This window comes from Lissotriton helveticus, chromosome 5_1 (genome assembly GCF_964261635.1).
Source record: "Lissotriton helveticus chromosome 5_1, aLisHel1.1, whole genome shotgun sequence".
Taxonomy (NCBI): Eukaryota; Metazoa; Chordata; class Amphibia; order Caudata; family Salamandridae; genus Lissotriton; species Lissotriton helveticus.
Window position 1 is genome coordinate 1,687,001,633 of NC_136065.1, and position 25,010 is coordinate 1,687,026,642.

General features: G+C 49.0%; 1 protein-coding gene across 2 annotated transcripts in view; it reads right to left on the bottom strand.

Moving 5' to 3' along the window:
- Window positions 1-25,010, bottom strand: part of IPO4 (importin 4) — a 2,629,293-nt gene that overhangs the window by 1,671,865 nt on the left and 932,418 nt on the right. For both annotated transcript variants that reach the window (XM_078644926.1, XM_078644927.1), the window contains exon 7: window positions 18,558-18,623. In XM_078644926.1, coding sequence (XP_078501052.1) covers window positions 18,558-18,623 — 66 coding nt within the window. The remainder of the gene's footprint in view (window positions 1-18,557; window positions 18,624-25,010) is intronic.

Sequence of the window (25,010 nt, forward strand, 5' to 3'; positions counted from 1 at the left end):
TTCTACGTTCAGAAAGTGCTATTCCTGACAGTGGTCCAGGTGGCCCTGTCTTGTAAATAATCCCTTGTAAATTCTGCCCGTGCCTCTGGCACATTGTAAAGTGTGTGTTTTATCTAATGTGTTTTGGTGTAATACAAAGGCTATTTTATATAACCTTGTGTGGAGTTTCCTTTGTGGTGGGCCTTTGGGTGTTGTTGTTGGGGTGCATGCGCAAATACTTAACTTACATCGCCTCCAAGTTTAGCCTTGCTGCTCGCGCCACGTTACCTAGAGGGTGAGCAGGGGTTACCTTGGCGTGTAACTCCCTTGCCCTGACTTGGGAGTGGTGGTCTCTGACTGACTTTGGCGAAAGCCCTGGCCAGCCAGGGATCCCATTTCCAACATTGGCGGCAGCGAGTGGGATAAGGATTTGTGTTTGCGTTGTACCACAGTAGCAGCTGGCTGCACCACAAAACTCTGCATTTTAGATAAAAACATTTTGGGGATTATTGTTGAAGTTTGCTGAAAATGTCATTTCTGTGGAAATGTGTTTCTTGTGCACTTGAGTTAGGTGTCCCTAGCTCGGGAGGGTAGATCATCCCCCTAAGTGCAGTGTGTTTTCTGGATTCACCAGAAGGGTGGGATCCAGTGGTGGCAGCATAAGTGTGTCCAGTGCATGTGTCCCCCGTCCCTGCACTGGAGTAATGGTACCTGTGTCAAGTGTGGTCAGGTTGAGAAGTCAGGGGTGGTAGAAACTGCCTTACCAGTCTGGGGAGGGGTGTGTGTGGATGAATGGTGTGTGGCACTGGATGTGTTTGTGAGTTCTCTGGATGGGGAGCTTGCTGAATGCTAGTTTTGTTCAGATACCCAAGTCCTGTGTGTTGAACTTTTCCCAAGAACGTCTGCAGACAGTGGAGCCTGCTTTTTGATTTCTGTGGTCTGTTGAGAGACAGAATTTTGGAGTTGGTAATGTTCTGGGAGGAGAGAGGCATAGGGGATGGAGTGATTCCAAAAGGAGTGTCTGAGGTGTCTTCCAGCCCAGCGTGGTGGAAGAGGTTCAGTGTAGCCCAGCTAGGTCTCGGTGTAGGGGCTCACGTCCTGTCTCGAGGAGAAGGAGTGGGTGGGACTGCATGTCTCCAGGTGCCCGAAACCGAGTATCAGGGCCTGGAATGTTTCTGAAGGGAACGTCAGGTCGGGGACCTAGGCTGTACCAATAGGTCATTTGAGGAGGATCTTCCAGAGTGTCTGGAGAACGTGGAACCTCTGTAACCAGGGTTCCAGTAGTTCTGGTGTCTGGCAGTACCGCTCCAGTTGGGAGGGTGCAGAAGTCCAGATGGAGGGGTGCGAGGGGGATAGGTTCCCCAGTGGAAAAGCCAGTGGGTCAGGGGCCAGCCAGAAGGGTTGTGTCGCCAGTGAGTGACCATGGTGGTGCCACTTCTGTCCTGAGTGTCAGGCAGACTTGTACACGACACATTAGTTATGTGTCACCCTCAAGGAAGTCCTGGTGCGCCAGGCATCTGACCAAAGGGGTACGTCCCTCGGTTGGGGAGCCAGTAGCCGGTGTTTCCGGATCTGGACGTAAGGGCAACTGTATGTAGTGTCCTGAAGTTACAAGAGGGAACTCCTGCCTGAAGAGAAGGAACCGGGTAAGCTGTATGGGGTATTGACCTGCAGTGGTTGCCTTGCTGCTGAAGGAGGAGAGAAAGTCTTAGATTTTTGTTTCCAACTTGTAGAAGTCCTGGTGCGCCAGGCATCTAACCAAAGGGTAGCGTCCCTAGGTTGGGGAGCCAGGGTCAGGTGTTGCCTGTCCTGGACGGCAGGGCGACTGTAGCCAGTGTCCTGGCCGGTTTGTCTTCTAGGGGTACCCCTGTGAACACAGGTGGGGCTCATCTTAAGTGAAGAGACCCTGTGTTTCCCAGAAGGGGTGGTCCAGGCCTAGCAGGGATCTTTAGGGTTCTTGGCTGAGTGTTGTGGTACTACCCTGAGAGCAGGTGGGGCCTACCTTAAGTGGAGGGACCCTGTTCTACAGTGGGAGGGTGCAGAACTCTGGAAGGGGGTCAGAGGAAGTCTGACCCCTGTGCATCCGGTGAATTTGAATCCCAGGTGGTAAACCAGTTAAGGGAGCTGTGACTCAGTCATGACCACCCTGGTGTCCTGTAGGCACCGCACTGAGCAACGTCCCCCTCGAGCAACGCCGCCTCTGCGCTCACCGACGTCGTCTCGACGCCGTCAACGAGCCATAGGATGCACCGCGACTGGGGGGCACCGCAACGTGCAACGCCTCGCTACACCGTTCTGGTGGTGGTCTGACCGTGGTCACTGCTGCTGAGGAAGTAAGGTCCTAAACTGGTGGGAGAGTTGTGTTCTGGAGGGTGCTTCAGAAGTAGAGGTAGGGTGGGGCATTCTTGCCTGTGACCTCTGGTCAGCCTGAGGGTGCGGACCCTAGGTTGAAGGATCAGTGGTAGTTTGGAACTACACTGAGAAAGGGAGTGGAGAATGGCTATTCTAGGCCAGGGGTTACTACCCCCCACTCTGTGGATGGGCATGGACCAGTGGTATCTGGGTGGCCTAGGGCCTGGTCCTAGCCGTGGTCAGCTAAGGAGTAACAGTGGGGTAGCCTAGTTGGGCCTGCTTTTTTTTTGAGTATGTGCTTGTCTTATGGATCAACGTGGCGTAGAACCGGAGGGTGTCCCTGCAGTGCGGGCCCGCGTCCGTGTTCTATCGCCCCAAGCAGGGAAGGCCATCACGGTGGTGATTGGCCTACCCTGCGTTTTGGCTGGAAGGGGGTTGTGTTGGACTTGGGCCTTCTGGCAGGTTCACCCCTGAACTTTTTGCCTTAAATTATAGTGATTTCTGGTCTTTGCGCACTTTGACACTGCGGCGCAGTGTAAAGTGCGTGCTCACTTGGAGTGCGTGTGTGAGATAGGCCTGCCCTCCCATAGGAATGCATGGGGAATGTATGGGTCCCTGGTAGTTCCTGATGCGTGGGGAGTGCAGGCTCGAGTTTAGTATGTGTGAACTCGTGAGAGTGAATGCTGCGAGATGGTGTATGCGGCATGTATGTGTCTAGAAGGGAAGTGCTACTTCTGGACATTGAGATATGTGTGCAGTGAGGGTGCTGGAGTGTGATTGGCTGGAGCTGGCTGGCATGCCAGGCTCCAGGAAGTCTGGATGGGTCTGCCCGGTGGTGAGTGTGAGATTAGCATGAGTGATGTGTGGGAGGAGTGTACCTGTGTCCTGGATGGGCTGGGTTTTCCCCACACAATGCTGGCTCCGCCCCCCTGTGGTGTGTCTAACGACCCTAGCCTCCCCAGTGAATGAATTGGGTGGTTGAGGTAAACAGAGTACTCAAGAACCAGCTGCGACTGGTTCTACCCCACCCTGCACCCTTAGACAAAGGATGTCTGTATAAAAAGAGGCTGTGAACTCTTGGAAAAGGTCCTTTTTTGCTGCTTGAATCTGCCAGGGGCGTGCTGCTGCTTGGGCTCAGGGATGGCTTGCCTCCCTGAGCCCTGCCCAGCCCCTGGACTTCTGCTGTCCTGGACTCTACCAGGACCTGATTGTTGGCTGTTGCCCTAGCACCTGGAAGTGCTTTATGGATGTTCTGCTAGCGCAAGGAGCGCTTTATTTGCCTAGCGCCTGGAAGCGCTTCCTTCTCTCAGAGAGCGCTGGGAGCGCTGGATTATTGCCCCAGGGCTGTGGCTGCCCTTAGCGCCCCGTGAGCGCTTTACTTTGCATGCCTGGGCAGAGCGCTGTCGTTTTCCCTCGGAGGGAAGCGCTCCTGCCCTTTTTGGTGCCCCAGAGTGCTTCGTTGCACTTTATTCTTAAATTGCGGGTGCCACCCCGTTTATCTGGTCCTGAGCGAGTGCCCACCTCGCTGGTACCTTTTAAATGCTTCTCGAGGGAGGCCACCCCTCGTCATGCCCCCGGATTCACCGCCGCGGCCCTCGCGCCGCAAAACAGGAAGCCAGGCACTACGGTGCCTGACGCGGGGCGGGACTTCCGGTTTGCCGGAGGAAGTCCCGCCCGCCGCCGCGCTGTGATTGGCCAGCGCGCCAGGAAGAGGAGTTTGGGTCCGGAGCCTTGCAGCTCCCCCCTGGAGTCCCGGTCCCGAGATGGTGGACCGGGTGAAGATGAGAAAGAGAGCGGGCGGGGCTCCCATGAGGCGAGGGAGAGCCCCGCTCGCTGCCAGAAGATATCTGCCGAGGCCCCCGTGGGCGAGGGAGAGCCCCGGCAGACTGCTGCCCGACGACTGAGTCCCCCACCGCCTCCGGAGAGCAGCCGGTGAGTAGGGCTGCCCCGGGGGTGGTGAAAGTGCGTGAGGGATTCCCTCACAATGCTGAGCGGCCCCGTTTGACAGAGGGCCGCTCCCACGGCCCCCAGTAGTTGTTCTTCGAGCCTAGAGGGCTCGCTGGGGGCATTTCCTTGTTTCCGAGCCCAGAGAGGCTCAAGAAGGCGCCACAGTTGTTTGCAGAGCCACAGAGGCTCTGGAGGGCAGTTATTGATTTCGAGTCCCCGGAGGGGGGACTCCCACGATGGGCAGTGATGTTCTAGAGCCCAGAGGGCTCCCACAGTTGATGCAGTTTTTGTTCCTGAGGGGTCAGTGAGGGCCCCTGGCGCAGATGTGTTTCCAGCTGCCCAGCAAGTAGTGGGCAGCTGCACCGTGTAGGTATTTCTTTCCCTAGGGACATGTACTGTGGACGTTAGGATTGAGGCGCACTCCTTCATCCCTGGCCTTTCCCAGCTGCGCAGCACTTAGTGCCAGCTGCAGCGTTTAGGCCCCCTGTTCTGTCCCTCAGCTGCCCAGCACTTTGTGGGCAGCTGCAACGTTTAGGTCTTGGCGCAGTGGCGCAACCTGGACCCTGGACTTTGATGTAAGTTCATGTTAATGTGATTTCTGCAAAGTGCTCTTTGCTGCACCTCTGAATGTGTTGTTGATGCATCATGTGCCTTGTTCCTTACACCGCTGAACGTGTGTTGATGCGTCATGTGTTTCTCTTACACCTCTGAATGGGTAGATTATTCATCATGTGTTCTCCTGCGCTGCACCTCTGAATGTGTTGATAATGCGTCATGTGCCTCCTTTACACCTCTGAATGTATGCATTGCATCATGTGTTTTGTCCCCAGGTCTATGCCCCTACTTGTATTGTGATACTGAGGTGGTTGTTTTCTCCCTAGTGCAGGTGGTGCTAGTGAGATCCTGGTTACCAGTAGTTACTGGTTGTGTACTCTATTTTTATATTGTGCTACAGTGATTTTCTGTTATGGTCTAAGTGATATTCCAAGAGCTTGATACTGAGCTCGCCCCCTGACCAGAGTCCCAGGACCAGTGGACTCTATTGTGCCTTCCCTGACAAGTTGCTGGGACTTGTCTGATCTCCCTGGGCCCCTGGGGCCTCGCTGAAGTGTGCCTCGCTCGTTCCCTCGGCAGCTCGTGCACGGCAGCCCGTCCAAGCCTCGAGCAGCGCCGCTCTCTCCTGAGCCGCGCCGCTTCGCTGGGTCGCCCGCATCCTGCCTTCCCCTCCTCTTCTGAGCCGCACACATTGGTTGCCCCAGAGAAACGCTTGTACCTTACCGGCCGCCCGCTCAAGCCTCGAGCCGCACCACTCTCCCCTGAGTCGTGCCGCTTCGCTGGGCCGCCCGCTCAAGTTTACTAAGGAGGTCACTCGCATTATCCCACGCAACCAGGATGGGAGGTACTGTCCGATAGGCTCTATGTTCTAAGTTCTAGGCCTACAAGTATTGTATTCTACGTTCAGAAAGTGCTATTCCTGACAGTGGTCCAGGTGGCCCTGTCTAGTAAATAATCCCTTGTAAATTCTGCCCGTGCCTCTGGCACATTGTAAAGTGTGTGTTTTATCTAATGTGTTTTGGTGTAATACAAAGGCTATTTTTATATAACCTTGTGTGGAGTTTCCTTTGTGGTGGGCCTTTGGGTGTTGTTGTTGGGGTGCATGCGCAAATACTTAACTTACATCGCCTCCAAGTTTAGCCTTGCTGCTCGCGCCACGTTACCTAGAGGGTGAGCAGGGGTTACCTTGGCGTGTAACTCCCTTGCCCTGACTTGGGAGTGGTGGTCTCTGGCTGACTTTGGCGAAAGCCCTGGCCAGCCAGGGATCCCATTTCCAACAGCAGGATACAAGAGCTTATATTGTTAATCTTTTCTGGGAATGCCCCTTTCAATAATTTAACTGGGACTTGTAAATTCAACTGGCTCATACATTTCCACTTATGCAGAAGAAGCAACAATCTGAAGAACTCAAAAAATATATGATTTGGTTCGCCCTAATGCAAAGAGGGAGTCTGAGGGGGTCTCTTTTTTTTGCCAGACCCGACATTGCGCATGCCATGGCAGAAAGGCGAAGGCGACTTATGCAGCTCTTTAGCCCATTCCAGAACATTGGGACCAAAGTATTTCTTCAAAATTCCTTCAAAATTCTGCCCTTAGCGGAGAGTAGAAACATAAGCCTTCAGGAAGTGAATTCTATATATTGATGGTTTTTCTTATTTCTATGATTGGGGGATTGGGGATAAAAGTGCACTCTATACGTTGTGCTTTTATTCGTCATTCTTTTTTCCTATTTTTCTTCAGGTATTTTCTTTTTTTTGTACAAGGTGGACAGGTAGAGGGTGGCAGGAGGTGGCAGCACTTTATGGTGTCATCAATCAGGCATGCCGCTGGATTGCTCATATTGTGGTTTCAGGTGTCCAACCAGACAAGCTGGCGCATCCTCAGGAGCCTTGTATTTCTCGTCAATTCTAGGTAAAACGGTTATCACTGTAGCATGTAGTCTCATGACTTTCCCACTGTCCCCCCCAAATATGGTCTATTAGAGGGACTGCTCTCAGTCTTCCAAGTTTGGTATTTAATATCATAAAGAAAAGCAGTCAGACTGCTCTACTGTCATTGGTAATGGATACCTAGAGGCTGCTTTCTCTATTAATGCGTGGAACGTGCCAATGTCCTTCAGCGGAGAATCCGCTCCTGGAGGATTTGGGGAAGCAGGTGTTTATATTATGCAGTCTTCCTACTCATTGCCAACTGGTCTAGCACTTTGATTTTCGCCTTCCTCTACATCCTCATCATCAAAGGTGTCATACTGTTGCAGAGGTAGAACACTATCCATTCCTGGCGACACTCTAGGCGAAGGATCAGACATGCGCGGTGGAGTTGCCAGGAGAGGTGGAGGTCCACCCGTAGATGGAGGGAAAGGAGTACGATAATCCTGCAACATGTCTGTAAATCTTGAACTAATGCAACAGGAAGATGGACCATGGGCTCAAGAGCAGGGTCCATGTATTGTAGTTTGGCATGTGTATAATGAACGTCCTGTCACAATAGGCCTCAGTCCAACTTCATCACTGTCTTCATACTTGACATTAAGCTGAGAAGGACAGTGAGAAGGGCCAAATATGTCATCCTCATCTGACTGTTCCAAAACTGCTGACGTAGTTAAGGGTGAAATCACTGAAGGATTTTGAAGAAAACTCCTCGTCAATGGTGTTGTCGACGAGAACGTCGTTGATGGATAAAGAGGAGTTAGATGTAACGTCAATGGACTTTTAAGGCTGGGCGCAGCATTCACTGCCGTCAGTTTCGTCTACAGCAGCGGTGTGTGTCGTCGACTAGGACATAATGGGCATTGACAACAAAGTTATCACCGTCATCGATGTACACACTGTAGTCGTGACTGTCGTCGACAGAGCAAGCATCGTCGATGAGGATATGGACATCGACGAGGAAGTGGAGAGGGTATCTGCCAATGGTACACTCATCATCGATGGAGCTACTGTCGACGGAGCATCGGAGATCTTCGTCAACTGTGGTTTTTTGGATGACGAGATCGTCAACAGCGTTGGCGTGGAACATGCTTGAGGACTCACCTCCGCGATGGAGTACTCTACCTCAGTCTTCTTGAGGTCGACTGTCCTCGGGCCGAGAATGAGTCTTCGACATCGATCGGCCTCGGGACCAGGAATGCGTCTTCGACGTGGACTTCTTCGCCGGCGAGCGCCTTGACGGCGATGGGGATTTAGACGCTATTAGTCTATAGGCTCGCGGTGGAGTCTTTATTTATTTATTTATTTATTTGAAGCTTGTAGAGCGCACAGCTACCTCCGGCGGAGGTGTCCCGGCGCTAGATTACATGGTTATCCCCATAAAGAATAAACCAGACACATATCCCACAAAGGGACTAAAAGAGTACAATCGTCTGATAATACCAAACCCTAACACTTAGTGAACAACCAGGTCTTGAGATTGCGACGAAAGGCAGGCTCAGATTCGCAAAACCTGAGATCAAGTGGGAGGCTATTCCAGAGCTTGGCGGCAGTGACGGTGAAAGATCTGCCGCCACTCCGAGAAAGCCTGAATCTAGGTACCATCAGTAAACGAAGGCTGTTAGATCTTAGATGCCTGACTGAAGCAGAGATTTTGAGACGTTTTCTCAGATAGGACGGGCCAATTCCATTAATAGCACGAAATGCCAGGATCAGAATTTTAAAATCGATGCGTCGTGAAATAGGGAGCCAGTGAAGCTCTTCTCGGTAGGCTCTAACTGAAGTACGGGCGGGGATATTACCAATGAGCCGGGCTGCCGAGTTTTGAACTATTTGCAGACGATCGATCAGGTAAAGGGGGGCACCTGCATATAGACTATTAGCATAGTCTAGGTGGGTGGTAATAAGTGCCTGGACCACAGTTTTGCGTGAAGATTGGGGGAGGAAGGGGAAGATTTTCCTGATCATATGTAATTTGGAGAAACAGGCCCCTACCACTTTGTTGACTTGGGCACTTCCAGACAGAGAATTGTCAAAAGTGAAGCCTAGATTACGAGCTGCTTGAGCAGGGGTGGGTGGGGGATTCAAGATGGTAGGCCACCAAAGGTTTGCAGGGGGGGGGGATTTTTTGCTGAAAAAAAGGACCTCCGTTTTGTCGGTGTTGAGGGCAAGATGGTTGGCTGACATCCATGTGCAGATGTTGCCAAGGCAGTTTCTAAAGTTGGAAAAGAGGGAGTCAGAGTGGTCTCGAAAGGAAAAGATAAGCTGAGTATCATCAGCATAGGAGACCACCCTGACACCCCAAGACTCAACTACCTTGGCCAATGGAGCCACATAGGCATTAAATAATAGAGGGCTTAAAGCAGAGCCCTGGGGCACTCCGCACAGGAGGGGTTTGTCCTCGGATTCAAAAGGGTGCAACGTAACCCTTTGAGAACGGCTAGACAGAAAAGAAGTGATCCAAGCCAGAACTGTCCCACCGACCCCAAGCTGTTGTAAACGGATGATAAGTTTTTCATGGGAAACAGTGTCGAAAGCAGCGGATAGTCTTCACTGCCGAACCTCTCTAGGCCAACCTTTTGTGAGGGAGGCGGAGATGTAGACGATCATGATCAGCATGCCTCAAGCCCGAAGTAGCTCGACGTCGACTTACTTCTCGGCGACGGAGGCTCTTGCCGTCTCAACGGCGATCTGTCCCTTGATGGTGATGAATACCTTGCCTGCTTTCTCGACGTTGATCTCGGCGGTGAACATACAGGGATCTGCTTCTTTTTTTACGCTGCAGAAGCAGATCTTCGCCGTTTTCTGCGTTCTCCATGACAAGGGCTCTTTGTGAGCAGGAGTGCTCCCAAGGCCACTTTTGGAATGACACGTTCCACTCTTCAACAAGGCATAAAGTTTAATTTACTCCCTTCACGGAGAGTTCTCTTGGAGAGGTTTTGGCAATAATAACAAGTCTCAGGGTTGTGTGAAGCTGGTAAACACACAATGCACACAGTGTGGGTCCGATTGTGCGATCTTCTTCCCTCAGGAAGGACATTTATTGAATAAAGCTGGCATTTCTGCCAGAAACAAATTGTTAATTAGTCAGAAAACCGCTACCAGCAGTCACAAATGTTGAAAGAAAGAAGAAAAAATCAATTTCTGACTAGAAAAAGTCAAAGAGACGAGCTCAAGCTCCAGGATCCTCATAGAAGCAGCCGGAAAAAGAACGGACCGGTCACCTGTGGTGCATCATGCGAGCAGGGGTGCTCCTGCAGGTCTTATTGGCAAGGTGTCCAGGTTCTTGGAATCCTTAAAGGCAGGGGGTCAATGGTTTCTATTGCTATAATCTTTTCTCTGTTATGCAACCTATGGGCTAATTGCCATCTATTACTAGCTTTTTTTCTGAAAATAAAGGACTGTGTTGGAACACTATTACAGTATATGTATTCTGTTGCAGTGTTTATACTAAAGATTATGTTCTTTTAAAAAAATCCATGTAGTTTGGCATATTTGCCTATTGTAAGTGCCTTAGGCTGCATATTTATGTATGTATACATTTATATATGTATGTTTTTAGAAGTACTATGTACTTGTTTGTCTAAACATACACGTATATATGTATTTTTGTATATGCTCCGGGATTCCGCACGTGGGCTGGGATTATTCAGTGCTTATGACTTGATGAGAATCTCCTGGAAGAGAAACAACCATACATATTAAGATGTTCCATCAGGATAATGCTGAAAGGGTGCCCATTCTATCACCCCATGCCAGTCTGCATTCTCAAAAGTCAAAGTCCAAAAGAGGACACACTGACCCAGAAGGGTGTAGGGAGGCCTCTGGAAAGTTGATAGTCTGTTGTCAGTCTTCAGAAAGTCTGTGGTGACAAAGAGCAAAAGCCAAAGTGGTGTTCCCAACGCATTGTGGCAAATACAAACTGTGAGGGTCTGAGAAACATGTTGAAAATGCAACAAGCGAGTAACTCTCTCAGTTGAAGTGTGAACCTGACAGCAGAAAAAACAATCTAAGATGGAATTAGTGCCATGCACATTACTCACCTAAGTGGAGAGTTGCAACATCTTGCGACTTGAAAGACTTCTTTAGAGGAAAACAACTTACAAACATTGGAGCCCAACACTAGATGGCAGCAGTATGCAGGGGGAAAGCGGGGGGGATTACTCTACATCACCACTTTCCTCAGATTAAACTAAACTAAAAAGAAGGAATTAGGAAGAAAAATAATACAACTGAAACAGGAGCATGACATAACTTGTTCCTGTAGGATAAACAAGGATCTATGAGTCGTGGGGTGAAGCAGAAGAATTTCTTTAGGGGGAAAACGGCTCACAGAACACTTGGCAATAAGCTGCGCAATTATGAAAAAGATGAGACGGCTCACAGACTTTTAGACTACGAAATAAAACTAACTCAGAGCTTTAACATCATTATTCAGATTAAAGAACCTTGTACAGGAGCAGACTATTCCTCAGAACAAATAGGTGAGGTATTTTTTATTTCTTTGTCCAACTTGTATATGTGAGATGATACAAATACACCTGAACAGGAGCTATTTTTATTGAAGCTTCTTTTTCAAACTTGGATACTGTAATGGTTAGAGGAGCCTACTAGCCTTCTGATTCTTGATTTAATGCATTGTGAATGTTTGTCTGGATCAAGATTTTGTTGGGTGTCAAGGAAGGTAGAAAAGTGGGCAAAGATAGACAACTGTCTTCAATTCCAGAACACCCACGTGACAAGAGTAGGTTGTTTTTACAACCACAATCCCTGTGTCATCATATCCTGCAGATAGGCTCACCCACAAGAGATGCATCTGAGAAAATAGGCACGATGAAAGGTGTTTATGAAGAAGGATACCGTTTAGAAGATTGACCACCACTTGACAGACTGTTTTGTCAGAACAAATTATCTCAAATTATCCTCCCAGTTTCTCTCCCACTAAGAACACTGATCTTCTAAGCATTGTTGCAGAAGTATCATATGAAGTTGTGCAGGGGCTGGAATAAAGATGCAAGAGGCCACTTATACCAGGAGGGATGAAATCTGATGAGCCAAACGAAAACAAGTTCTCTAAAGGCAATGGAATTTTTTTTTAATGGTAGATATTTACCTTCCTATGGATACTCTTCTCAACGCTTTGTGTTCAACATCTCATATAGACATTCAAGTAATTGTACAAGAGTTGATGTTGGTTTCTTGCAGTTGATTTTAATGCCCAGCTGATGTATTAGGGCAGTAGTGTTGTTAATGTACTGAAATGTCTTCCCAGCAGTGTGTCAACCAAGGCAAGGATACCTATATATGCTTTCCTTGTAGAAATGAGCCACTGCCACCCACATGCAACAAACCTCAGAGGCACAGATATCAGGACGAAAGAGGAGGACTATGTATTGGTAATGGAACCTGCCTGCTGGAACTTCAGCCTCTTCTTGAGCTTCCTCACCACTCAATTAAGCTACTTCCATGTCCACATTTAGTCTAACCACATTAGCTGGAGATTTAACTGGTGGACGGCCAACAATCTGAATTCTGCCTTTTGATCCATTTTTTGACCTGTCTAAGGTCTAGAATCAGTCTGAATTCTTTAGGGCCTCTTTTGGGGACCACAAATTCCTAATATAGATGCCCTCTCTTCTAGGTGAAGCAGGAACAGGCTCTATTTCATGCTTTCGTAGAAGAGATATAAGCGCTCCCCGATATAAATTAAGCTGATGTTTTGGGGCAGGCTTCTAAGAGACTGACAGAGGAGGGTAATGAATTTTGTTATGTAGGTCTCTCACTGACAGCCACTAGCATGAACATCAAATTCCAAATCGGTTTTTTGACTGCAAAGTTGTAGAAACTGCAGAAAACAAGTTTTCCCCCCTTGTTGTTATGCTATAAGGGAATTCCAGGCTACTCTGACAAGGCCCTCAGAGCCTGTCAGTGCACAGCTGACTCGCCGCTATGATAGAGAGCAGACCAGAGCAGAGACTATGATGGGGTAGGTAGCAGGAGACCAGTTGTTTTGCGGTTTTTAAACCTATGGAACAGTGGGGAAGGTCTACAAGGTGTTGAAAGCAGGGCAGATGATTTGGCAGGCCATTCGGAACAAAAAAATGAAAGAGAAAAACAAGAATGTTTTTTCACCTCAGGGTTCTGAGTGATTAAGCCAACTCGAGTTCCCCTCTCTTTGTCTATTCACTTTCACTAAGTGACAGAACAAGTTATTTATATGCTGTAATGCTTTTTCTGGTGGATACTCTACCTACAGATTCCTCACCTTGAGAACCCACTAGTTGCCAGACTGGAAACTCAAAAGTGGGCTCTTGCGTGGTGTACTTCACAAAAGTGACAGTTTCTTCCTATGCACACTGACTTCAGTTTCTTTCATAATTTCGTCTGCACCCTCAATGGCTGCGACCATTGCCGAAATGAAAGATCCACTGTACATGTTCCTATATTGGGATCGTTGTAGACAGAAATTACCATACCACAGATGGGGGAGGCAGCACGGCTGTGAGGAATCTGTGGTTATAAGGAGCGCTACCGCAATTAAGAAATGTGTTCTTCTGATCGATACTTCTCACCACAGATTCCCAACCTTGTGAATAGATGCCAAAGAATTATATTCCAATGTGGTGGGTCTGTGGAATAGCTTAGAGTAAAGCCCTGCAAGACAGAACAGGCAAAATGCCCATCTTGAGGGATCTGGCAGTCGAAGGCACTAGTACTTTCTGAAAATGCGCATTGATGCCCACATAACTGTCAGAAAAATATACAGGCACTGAGTGTAATGGTAGCAGCCTCAGGACTGGTGGAGTGAGCCCTTAGAGCTTCTGGAGGATGCTTTTTAGCCAATGCAAACACATTTTAAATTAGAGAACTACCCATTGAGCAAAAGTCCATTTCGGCATCTCATTGCCCTTCTTCGCACCTTAAAGCGAACCAAAAAGAGCTGACCATCCATCTGATGTTCCTGTTGCAATCTACGTTACAGCATAGTTCCCTCTTGGGGTCCAAACAACAGTATCTCTCTTCCTCTTTTGAAGGATGAGGCAGAGCAATTAAGGTTGGGAGAGTGATGGCTTGCCAAACATGAAAAGGCATCACCACATTTCGGTAGGAAAGCAGCTTCAGTCCTTGACCCCAGTTTGTCCAGAAAAAAGGTAGTAAGGAAAACTGGTCAGAAGTTCACTCACCCAGCATGTGAATTTTGTCTCAATGGACGACTCTGCCACCTTGGTTAGTGGGGTACATTTCACAAAAAATAGAACCAGATTTAAGTCCTTGTGCGGGATCACAAAGGGCTTATGTAGAAACATTATGTTATAAACCTTTCAAGAAACGCATCACAACCAGCGATTTAAATAAGGAAGGTTGGTCCGACAAATTATAATGGACAAGAGGACCGAGAGATAACCTTTAACTATGCCCAGAGCGAGCTTCCTGGGCCAAAAACAATGCAAATATCATAGGTTTCTACAGTTTTGCATGCAACACGACCAACCGGTGGGTACCGCACCAAGCCACAAGCTTGTTCCAGCATCCTGCAAACACCGATTTTGTGGAAGTGTGCCCGACTGCCAGGATGACGTCAATGACCTAGAGAGGAAGATCAAAGGACAAACAGTTGCAGCTTAATCTCCATGCATGTAGGTGTAGGTTGCATAGTCCTAGGGCAAGCCCTTGCTCTGCTGCTGCGACAGAAGGTCCTCCCAAAGTGGAATTCTGATCTAAAGACAAATGCTCAAGCCCAAATGTTAAGGTTACCACATTCTCCTGGCCCAATCTGTAATCAACAGGATGACTTGTGTCCGGTCATTCCTGAGCTTAGGAATAGAGGGCAGGAGCGGAAGCAGTGGGAAGGCATACACAGGTCCCGTTCTGCACTCTAGGAGGAATAAGTCTATAATACTGAGGCTTCTTGGAAACTCAAGGCGCATCGGACCAAGGATGGAATTTGCTCCTTTGTTGAACGGGAGCGTGACCTAGAAGCATGGCGACACCCCATACCCTTGTTTGGAAAACGAGAGGGGTGGTAAGGGGCAGAGCACCACTTGGAGGTTTCTTCTTCAACGTATACTAAGACAGCGACAACGGAAAAGAACTCCAGTGGATAAAACTTCTGGAGCAGGTTCGCAATCTCGAATTAAACTTGTAGAGGCACCAGCGTAGAGCCTTTGAGTACTTCACCACATACCTTTGCTGTCTGAAATAGATTTTGAATTAAACTGGGGGCTGTTGTCACAGGTATTGGAACCCCTGCATTAAATCAAGACACCAGAGGCACACGTCTTGGGGATCTGTCACATAAATCTGTTTGCAACAGCCGTTCCAAGTCTGTTGTGTTAGGCAGTAACACGTCCCTTTTTTCAATAAAATCTCTTCAAAGAATGAAGAAAAAGAGTGGAGCCCCGGATCCACATCAGAAGGTTAGAAACAAAAGAAACGGATGTTAGTGTGCATGGGTGCCAATAATATGCGACTTCGTTCATCACTTCAGGAACAAATGACATTGACTTGAAGTTGCATGGCGACGCTTTCTGACACTCAGGACCACTGCTTCAGTTTCCAGATCCAATCTGGCGTGTGAAGAAATTCACAAAGTGAGGAACCTGTGATAAGAAGTAGCTATCATAACATTCTTGTTATTCACGGATAACCATCTATAATGCTGTATGTATTATTTGCAGGACCCATTTCTAGGTTATGTTGTGCCAGAATGAATGGGCGCATTTCACAAGAGTCAAAACTGCAATCACTGCCTTACCACGCAGAACACCTCTCCTGGATGGGTGTCAGGCGACCATGTGGGCATCCATATGCATTCTCACAAAGCAGTAGTGCCTCAACAGTCAGAGACATCAAGACAGTTCACAGACCTACCATCTAGACATAGTACAGCTGTAGTATTTAGTCATGAAGTGAGAAATCTGTGGCTCAAAGTATCTATCCGAAGAACAAGTTACTTACTTTTGGTAACGCTCCTTCTGGTGGACATCCTATCTAACCGCAAATTCCTCACCGACCCTCCCACCTCCCCATTCTGTGAACTGAAACTAAAAAAAACAAAATCTAGAAATCTGCATACTGTTCATGCCAAATTGCTAAATGGTTCTGCATCTGAGGACAAGCCCAAGAAAGCAACTGACAGTGTGCATGGGTGACGCTTACATGTGGCTCTGCTCATCAGTTCCGGAACGGCACAACATAAGCGCGGAGTCACACGACTTCAACTATCTGCTTAAAAGTTTCCAGACCCAGTTGAATGCCTGAGGAATATTCACAAAGTCCAGAATCTGTGGTTAGAATGCATCAAAAAGAGACTGTAATGTTGAAAGTCCTTAAAAGGACTCCATAATGACAGACTGTGGATTGTGAGGCTTTAACCTGTACATGGAGTTCGCTGCTCTCCTTAAAAGCACATCAAGTGGCAATGTCTTCTGTAGGTGACGATCTTGTCGGTGAACAGGCTCTTGATGTGAGTGTAGGACGAGATGCGTAGTAAGGATAAATGGATGGAGATCTCCTCTTAAGCCTTCTAGGAGACACTGCCTGAGGAGAGAAGTGACAATTAGGTCTTCAGCCAGGATGATGGATGTGCTGGAACTAGAAGTATTTTCCTCATGAGTGACAAAGACACGCCCCTAGAAATCATGGCATGGATCAGTAGAGGAGCCAAGGGTGCAAGCATTACCAGGAGAGACTCTTCTACAGCAATTACCATCTTAGGTAGACGTAAGGGTAATGGTGATACTGAAAGGCATGCAGAAAGATTTGGAAACCCAGACGCCACTGAGTGCTTCAACATCGATCTTCCGAAGGGTCTTGAGAACTGCCTGGGCATCAAACACCTTAATGTCATGTGCCTTGATGTGAAGTGGACAGATAGCATGTGTTTAAATGCTGGCTTTGGTTGATTTGGGAACTTTGTGGAGGACCTCTTCTGTGGATGGTGAAATCTTCGCCCTGATGCATAATAGTGAATGGACACTGAGACGTGTCATGTCCGCGAGAGGTGGAAATGTCCATACTGATGGTGGCTACGCCGGATCTTCTCTGTAGAACTCTCTTCAAGATTGTTTTCCTGGAGAAAGCACAAACACGAAAGACTAGGTGCTTACTCTAGATATCTTGCAATGTTTTATACTCCCCACATCCACCCCAAGATCTTAAAGCTTACCCCTCCGGTAAATCCATTAACTCTCCTTCAGCTCTTTTGACATTTTCTGCAGTCCTTGACCGAATGAGAGAATGGCAAGAGAGGAGGGCAAACAGACCCCACACTCAGAATGTGGGTTAAAGGCAGCCTTCTTCTTTGCATACAAGAGACACTTTACAAAAAGTGAGGACGTTTTAGGAGAATATCCTTTAAAGGTGATTACAAAATGAAGAAGAAAGCTTCAAGCACGATTAACAGATTGAATAAAGTCTGTTCAAATTTAATCCGGAGGTGAAAAACTCAAAACAATAAGGTGAAAAACCCCTGATGTGTTCAGAGATCCATTGAGCACGAGCCAGAAAAAGGATCTGAGGCTGTGAGGCAAACCACCAGTACAATGTATGCTGGGTGAAGAAAGCTGCTGCTCCATAAAACAGAAGTGCATGTTTTTCAACATTGTGCACTTTTAACCTCAAAGGCCCCTTTCCCTTCACATTTCTTTCTGTCAAACAGAGGTTTCTAAAGTCAAATCTAATGATTCCGCATAGTGTGCCAAATGTTGTAGTGTTGCCTTTTGCATTGTATATATGGGATAAAGTACATCCTGCCATACATTATAAGGATAACACAAGTCTCCGAGAGGTTTCATGACACACAAGAGGAACAAGGCCGTAGGGAGACTTCCTTTATGAGGTTATGGAACGCCACAGTTGCACTATCCTTATAATATTTATTCCTTATACCATACGGTCACACCTTCACTCTTCCCACAAACCATTTAAATCCTTGCTGTCTTGCTCTTTCATTCTCCTTGGAGACAAGAAGAATACAACCAGAACCTATAATTTTTAGAAAATTATCCGAAGGAAAATCCAATTCCAGTTTTGTTTAAACTAAAGCTGTAATTATGTTCTATGACCTGCCCTTCACCCAGGCTGCTGACTCTGGCAGCAAGAATTGTGACGCCAAAAGTCAACTGTAAAATTATTACAGTTGACAAGCTGGGTCATTTCTTTAATACAGGTGAACAGAAACATCACAAGTCACCTGTACTAAGGAAATTAAAAATACGCGTTTGATAAAGGGATTGCAAGCTCTCATGCATTGTAAAAATGGTTATTACCACAGAACAAATTCGGAAGAATCTGTCAAGTGATATGTGGGGTGGGACCTGCATTTTGGCAAATTGCAACTTTTTAACCCAAATGCAAGATATGAATGACGATTTTCATTTTATAAAGGTGAAAGTGAACAGTATACATTCATGACTTTCTGTGACGGTCCCACAATATAGAGAGATCCCAAATTTGGACATGTCTACAATTATCCAGAATGCTTCAGGTCCTACCTGGAAAGGATCTCTAATATTTGATCAAATATAAAAAAAAATACAATAGTTACTAATTATGTACATGTATACTTAACAAAAGAGAAAACGTGGAGAAAAAAATCCTGATTTTCCTTTGGTGACCATGCAATTTTCCACATGAAAGTGGTTCCTGACAGAAATACATTGTAGGCTCTTTTAACCATAGAAAACGCCAAGGGACCACAAGACAAGGCTATTACCACAGCCAGAGGTCGTCAAAATTGCATAATACACAAGCAGAAAAATAAACGAAGCGTTTGAGCAACACGTGAGCACTCACCTCGTTTCCTATGATTAATTCTTTAATGGCTGCAATGATTTTGGGGATCAGCGACTTCATCTGATTCTGAAATATAAAAGGTAATACGGTTGTTTTCTTATCCAATGTAGGAATTTGGGTGAGAGGGTGGTTGATGTAGTGCTAGTAAAAGGAGGCAATAATCTCAAGGAAAACAAATAACGGGAAGAATGAATAGGGAATGGAGTGAACTGTTTTGGGGGAAAGTGGAACAAACCATTTATGTGTTAAGAAAAAGGAACACAACTAGGTCATGGTAGCTGAAGAAAAATGATGAAAATGTTTCATGCTTGAAATCTTAGATCTCCATCGCGAATTACTTTTAACATAATAAATAAATCTCTGCCTCTGTGAGAAATCGCTAGACACTTCAAAAAGGAAATTGCCATCTTTTTTTCATATTTGTTTTCAGCATTAATTAGTAGCCGTGTCGATGAGAGTTCGAAGCATTGTTTTATTTATGCTACTCCCCTTAAAGCACAAGTTACTTACCTTCGGTAACAATATATCTGTAACAAACATTAGTAGTGATAGATTCCTTACCTTAGAATTACCCCCAGGCATAAGACTGGATCCGGAAAGTTTTTGGTCAGCAGTACCCCTGCGCGTTGGTAGGCGTCATCGTGCGTCTCGGAGAGCGTCGTTATCATCGTCCTCGCCGAGATGGCGTCGCTGGAGCTACTTGGAGGCGCACGCGGATGTCAATTCTGTACACGACTTTCCGCGCCAGGAACGCACAGCCATGCAAGATACGGCCAGCTGGTGCCTTGAAACTAGGGCCGTGAAAAGGGATGACCTTAACCCTAGAAATCAGTTCGCATAACAGGGAGGATGGGTGGGGCGGTAATGAATCTATCACTACTAATGTTTCTTACAGATATATCGTTACACAAGTAGTAACTTGTGCATCTGAAAGAGACACGTTAGTGATAGATTCCTTACCTTAGAATAGATACCCCTGCAAAACCAACCCCGGGGGTGGTTCTGCGAACCAAGATCACACCAAAAAGTCCTGGAGAACAGAACTTCCAAAGAAGCCCTCTCTCCGGACTTGGCTGTCCAGTCAGTAATGCTTGGTAAATGTGTGCATCGAGGCCCACGTAGCTGCCTGACAGATGTTATGCAAGGGTACTCCCTGTCCCAAGACAGTAGTGGCTGCCGTCGCCCTGGTAGAATGGACGCGCATCCCCACCGGAGGCTCCTTTTTAGCCAAAGAATAACAAGCTTTTATGCACAGAACGACCCAACAAGAGATGGTCCGCTTGTGCATGTCCCGACCTTTCTTGGCACCCACGTAGCCAACAAAGAGTTGGTCATCCACCCGGAACTGTTGAATGCGGTTCAGATAGAATGATAGCGCACGTTTTGGGTCCAGAATGTGGAGCCTCTCCTACACTTTTGAGGGATGCAGAGGCGGAAAGAAGGTGGGCATAGTGATGGTCTGCCCGATAAGAAAGGCAGTGACAACCTTCAGCAGAAAAGAAGGCCATGTCCTTAGAACAACCTTGTCCGGGTGGACAGAGAGAAAAAGAGGTTTAGAAGAAAGAGCCTGGAGCTCACTCACTCTTCTGGCAGAGGTGATTGCCACGAGGAATACAGTTTTCAAAGTAAGAAGACGAAGAGGACAGTTGTGAAGTGGCTCAAAGGGAGCACACATCAAATATGTTAGAACCAGGTTCAAGTCCCACTGAGGCATTATGAAGGAAACAGGAGGGAAAAGATGAGTAATGCCTTTTGACAATCTATATACAACAAGGAACTGAGAAAAAAGGGAAGGCTGATCTGGAAGCCGTAAAAAGGCTGAAATGGCCGAGAGATAGCCCTTAATAGTGCCCAGAGCAGAGGCCTGCTGGGCCAAAGAATGCAGGAATAGAAGGACCTCTGAAAGAGGGGCAGAAAGGGGATCCAAAGCCTTTGCTGTGCACATCCCACAAATGTATGCAGGCGTTTAGAGTTTTAGTGAAGGGACGCCTGGCTGCCAAAATTACATCGCAAACTTCGGGAGGCAGGTCAAAAAACGTCAACTGCCGCAAGGAGGTGGAGGCTCAACAGGTTTGGGTGGAGGACTGTCCATGCAGCTGCGACAGAAGATCCTCCCGAAGAGGCAGTCGTATTGGGGGATCGATGGCCATGCTGAGTAGCTCCGGATACCATAATCTTCAAGCCCAGTCCAGAGTCACAAGGATGACCTGGGCCCGGTCGCCCTGATCTTCTTCAACACTCTGGGTGGAAGTAGAATAGGCGGAAAGGCGTATAGTAACTCCACTCGTGATGAAAAGCGTAGCCTGAGTGCCGCCTTGGAAATTCCAACGGGCAAAACTGATGACATTGCACGTTCTCTTCGGTGGCAAATAGATCTAACCAAGGCTCTCCCCACTGATGAAAGTCCTTGCACCACGTCGGAGTGCAGACACCATTCGTGATCCACCATGCACCGGCGGCTGAGTTTGTCCGCCCTGGTGTTCAGAGAATCAGCCCGGTGATGAACCACCAGGGAAACCCCCTGATGTGGAGAAGTGTGGCTCACTGGTTAGAGGAGGCAGACCCTGAAGCAGAGTCAGACCCGGGACCAGGGTTCAATTCCCGACGCGGCAGGGTCTTGAGCCCAAATATCCACGGACTCGATAATTCTCGTTTCGGTGCCTACTCAAGTCACGGGTTCACACTCTGCAGCTCTGGGCATTAGCCTGCTTAATCTCCACTACGGCCCCCCCGCGGCGGGATGCCTGGCTTTCACCTTGGGGATGCCCAGTATGGGTATCTCACAGGGAAAAGCCAGGACGGGTTCCCAAGGCAAGCGCCGAGATGCCTACGGGTAATCGAGCGCTATATAAGAACGCTTAATAATAATAATAATGTTCCAGCCATGTCTAGAGGCGCATAGCCTCATGACATAGGGTCCACGACCCCACCCTGTTTGTTGCAGTACCACATGGCGGTGGTGTGGTCCGGGAACACCTGCACTACTCTTCCCTGGACAGAGGGAAGGAATGCCTTCAGTGCAAGCCGAATCACCCGAAGCTCCAGAAGGTTGATGTGGAGCCCGGACTCCGCCGGAGACCCGAGGCCTCTAATCTCCGCCTCTCCCATGTGGCTGCCCCAACCCAAAAGGGGCGCGTCCGTCACAACTGTGTGTTCCGGTCGGGGAAGGGAGAGGGTCTGCCCTTGCCCCTATCGCGATTCGGGAGCCACCACTGCAATTGTTCTGCAGTGCCCTCCGAGATCTGGACATGTTTGGAGAGGTTGCCCTGATGCTTTGCCCCACTGGAACTTCATGTCCCACTGCAGAGCCCGCATATGCCATCTGGCATGATCCACTAGAAGGATGCAGGAGGCCATCCGGCCCAGAAGCCGAGGGTTCATCCTGACCGAAACCCGGGATAGAGGCTGAAAGATCGGAATCATTGCCTGAACATCCCAGACACTCTGCTCTGGAGGATAAACCCGAAACTGCGCCGAGTCCAGACTGCTCCGATGCAGAGAAGCTTCTGAGAGGGAATCAGGTGCGACTTTGGCACGTTGATGGAAAACCCAAGCAAATGCAGGAGGTCGGCCGTAGTCTGGAGGTGGGAGGCGACTGCCTGGGGCGAGCCCGCCTTCAACAGCCAGTTGTCAAGATAGGGGAAGACTGGAACCCCTGATATGCACAGATGAGCTGCGACCACCGCCATCACTTTCATAAACACCCGAGGGGCACTGCTAAGGCCAAAGGGGAGCACGGTAAACTGAAAGTGCTCGTGGCCTACCATGAACCGCAGGTAACGCCGGTGGGCCGGCAGTACGGGGATGTGAAAATATGCGTCCTGCTAGTCCAACACTATCATCCAGTCTGCAGGGTCGAGGGCAGACAAGACCGGTTGACGTTCCTGAGGTCCAATAAAGGACGCAGGCCTTTGTCTTTCTTGGGGACCAGAAAGTAGTGGGAATAGCAACTACGACCTACTTCTGACCCAGGAACGTGCTCAATGGACTCCTTGGCCAAGCGGGCCATGAGTTCCTGCTGAAGAAGTGCAAGATGGTCCCCCGACATGCAGTGGTACTGAGGTGGCATAGCTGGAGGGGTAGTTTTGAAGGGAAGGGAGTAGCTCCTTCGGACTATTTGCAGCACCCACCTGTCCGAGGTGATGTTGCACCAGTGGTGGAGATGATGGCGGATACTTCCGCCCATTGACATTTGATGGGCTTGAAAGTTCAGATTAGGAAGGCTTGGAAGTGAATGCTGTGGGGGTGGAGGTGGACTGACCCGCCCGCTGGCCCCCAGAACCACCTCAGCGGTTCCCAAGTCCACTGGGGCGCGGAGATTGTTGCTGCGCCGGCCTGTGGCTCTGAAAGTGAACATGTTGGGGCACCCCTTTCATGGCCACAAAAGGAGCGAAAATGCAATAGGCGGAGGAGGCAGAGTGGCCGTAGCCCGCGAGTCCTTAAAGCGCTCCAACGCACTGTCCGTTTTATTGCCAAAAAGGCATGTCCATCAAGGTCTTCTGGACATCCCCCCTGAAGCCAGTAGTCCTCAGCCAGGCGTGGTGCCGAAAAGCCACCGTCACAGAAATTGCTCGGCCTAGCGAGTCAGCGGTATCAAGCCCACAACGAATGGTGAACTTTGCTGCATCTCTTCCAGCTGCTATAGCTTGAGAGAGTACTGCCTGAACCTCCTCCTGGCAGTTGGGCAGCACCTGCGCAACCGTGTCCCACACAGAGTGGGAGTAACAACCCAAGAGGCATGCAGTGTTCACAGCCCTAAGCTGGCAGATAAAAACAGCTTCTTGCCAAGCCGCTCCAGCTTCTTAGATTCCCTATCCAGAGGTGCTGAAGGGAATGCGCTCTGGGAAGTAGAGGCTTGAACAACCAAGGTCTCATGGATGGGATGTTGGGAGAGGAAGAGGGGGATGGCGTCGGGCCACGGTCCTGTCCACAGGAGCCCCAGTGTTGGGCCTGGACCAAGTGCCCAGACAGTGCATCATTAAAAGGCAGCAAGGGCTCCGAAGAGGTTGCCACCGGTTGAAGCACTTCAGTCAGGAGGTTATTCCTGATGGCCACTGTAGGGTGTTCGAGGTGGAGAGCCTCGGCAGCCCTACGCAACACCACTGCGTAACTTGCTCCCTCCTCCATAGCCACAGAAGGAGGAGACATCATGCCAAGATCAGGTGAGGTGTCTGGACCACTGGCATCCCCCAAATCCTTTGTTGTGCGAGAGGGTCCTCAGACCCTTCCCAGTCCTCCCCTTCCTCCAAAGTCTGAGAAACAGGCTGAAAATAAGGAGGACGGACGTGGAAAGGCCTCATCTGGGTCGGTTCAGGGCTGAAACTGGGGAAGACGTCGGCAGTGGTATCGGACGACATCAAAGGTGTTGCCGGAGGCAGGGTCGACACCGGTGGAGGTGTGATCAGGTCAACCGGTGTAGCCCGGGATCCAAGCCCGGATCCACAGAGGTCCGGCGGCGCCGGGGTCGGAACAGCCTGCGTCGAAGGGCAGGACCTCCAGTCGGGCCCGCGGGGCCCAAAGACGCGCAATCGGGGTCAACTGGCCCAAAGAGTCGGGCCATGGCAGCAAGAAACTCTTGCACCTGTGCAGGAGTCGCCGCCAGACCCGGAAAAGTTGGGTAGGCTGCCGGCGATGTCGCAGTCTCCGCCGGAGCCACGGCATGGCACCACCCGCACCATCAGCCGTGTCACACAACGGACGAGGGGAAATCGAAGAGCGACAGCACTTCTTTGATTCTTTTTTGAATGCTTCGACTTACCTGACCCAGAGTGCGAAGAATTAGAACCAGAAGAACCATGGTGAGGGCTCCGTGACCGGTCCCTCGACCTCCCACGGGACCGGGATCTGGTTTGGCACAGAGCAGACTGCCGGCCTTCCATCAACTTTCGGGACCGCTCCTGTAAAGTTTTAGGCGCCATCGCCCGGCAGTCGGGGCACGACTTGGAGTCATGGTCGTGCCCAGGCAGTCGAGACAAGTGCTGCGGGTCCGTCACCGACATCATGCGGTGACAGTCCCTGCAGTTCTTGAAACCGGGCATCACTACGACACCAGGAGTCGATCGGCTCAGAAAATATGAGGTAAAAGGCCTCAAAAAAGCTCAGTCAAAAATTGACTGGGGCTACGTGCTCTTCCCGGATCTTCCCTTGCTGGCGCAGAGAAAGAAAGAACCGATGTCAGCGCGCGTGACCGCGTCTAAGTAGCTCCAGCGACATCATCTCGGCGACTATGCCAACGACGCTCGCGGAGCCGCACGATGACGCCTACCAATGCGCAGGTGTACTGCTGACGGAAAACTTTCCGGATCCAGTCTGGCGGCTGGGGGTAATTCTAAGGTAAGGAATCTATCACTATGCGTTTCTTTCAGATAAGATAGTCCTATACACAAAAAATTGCTCAACAGAAAGGGGCAACGAAAGTTATTGATCTGTAATTCTAATCTGTATTATGGGTAT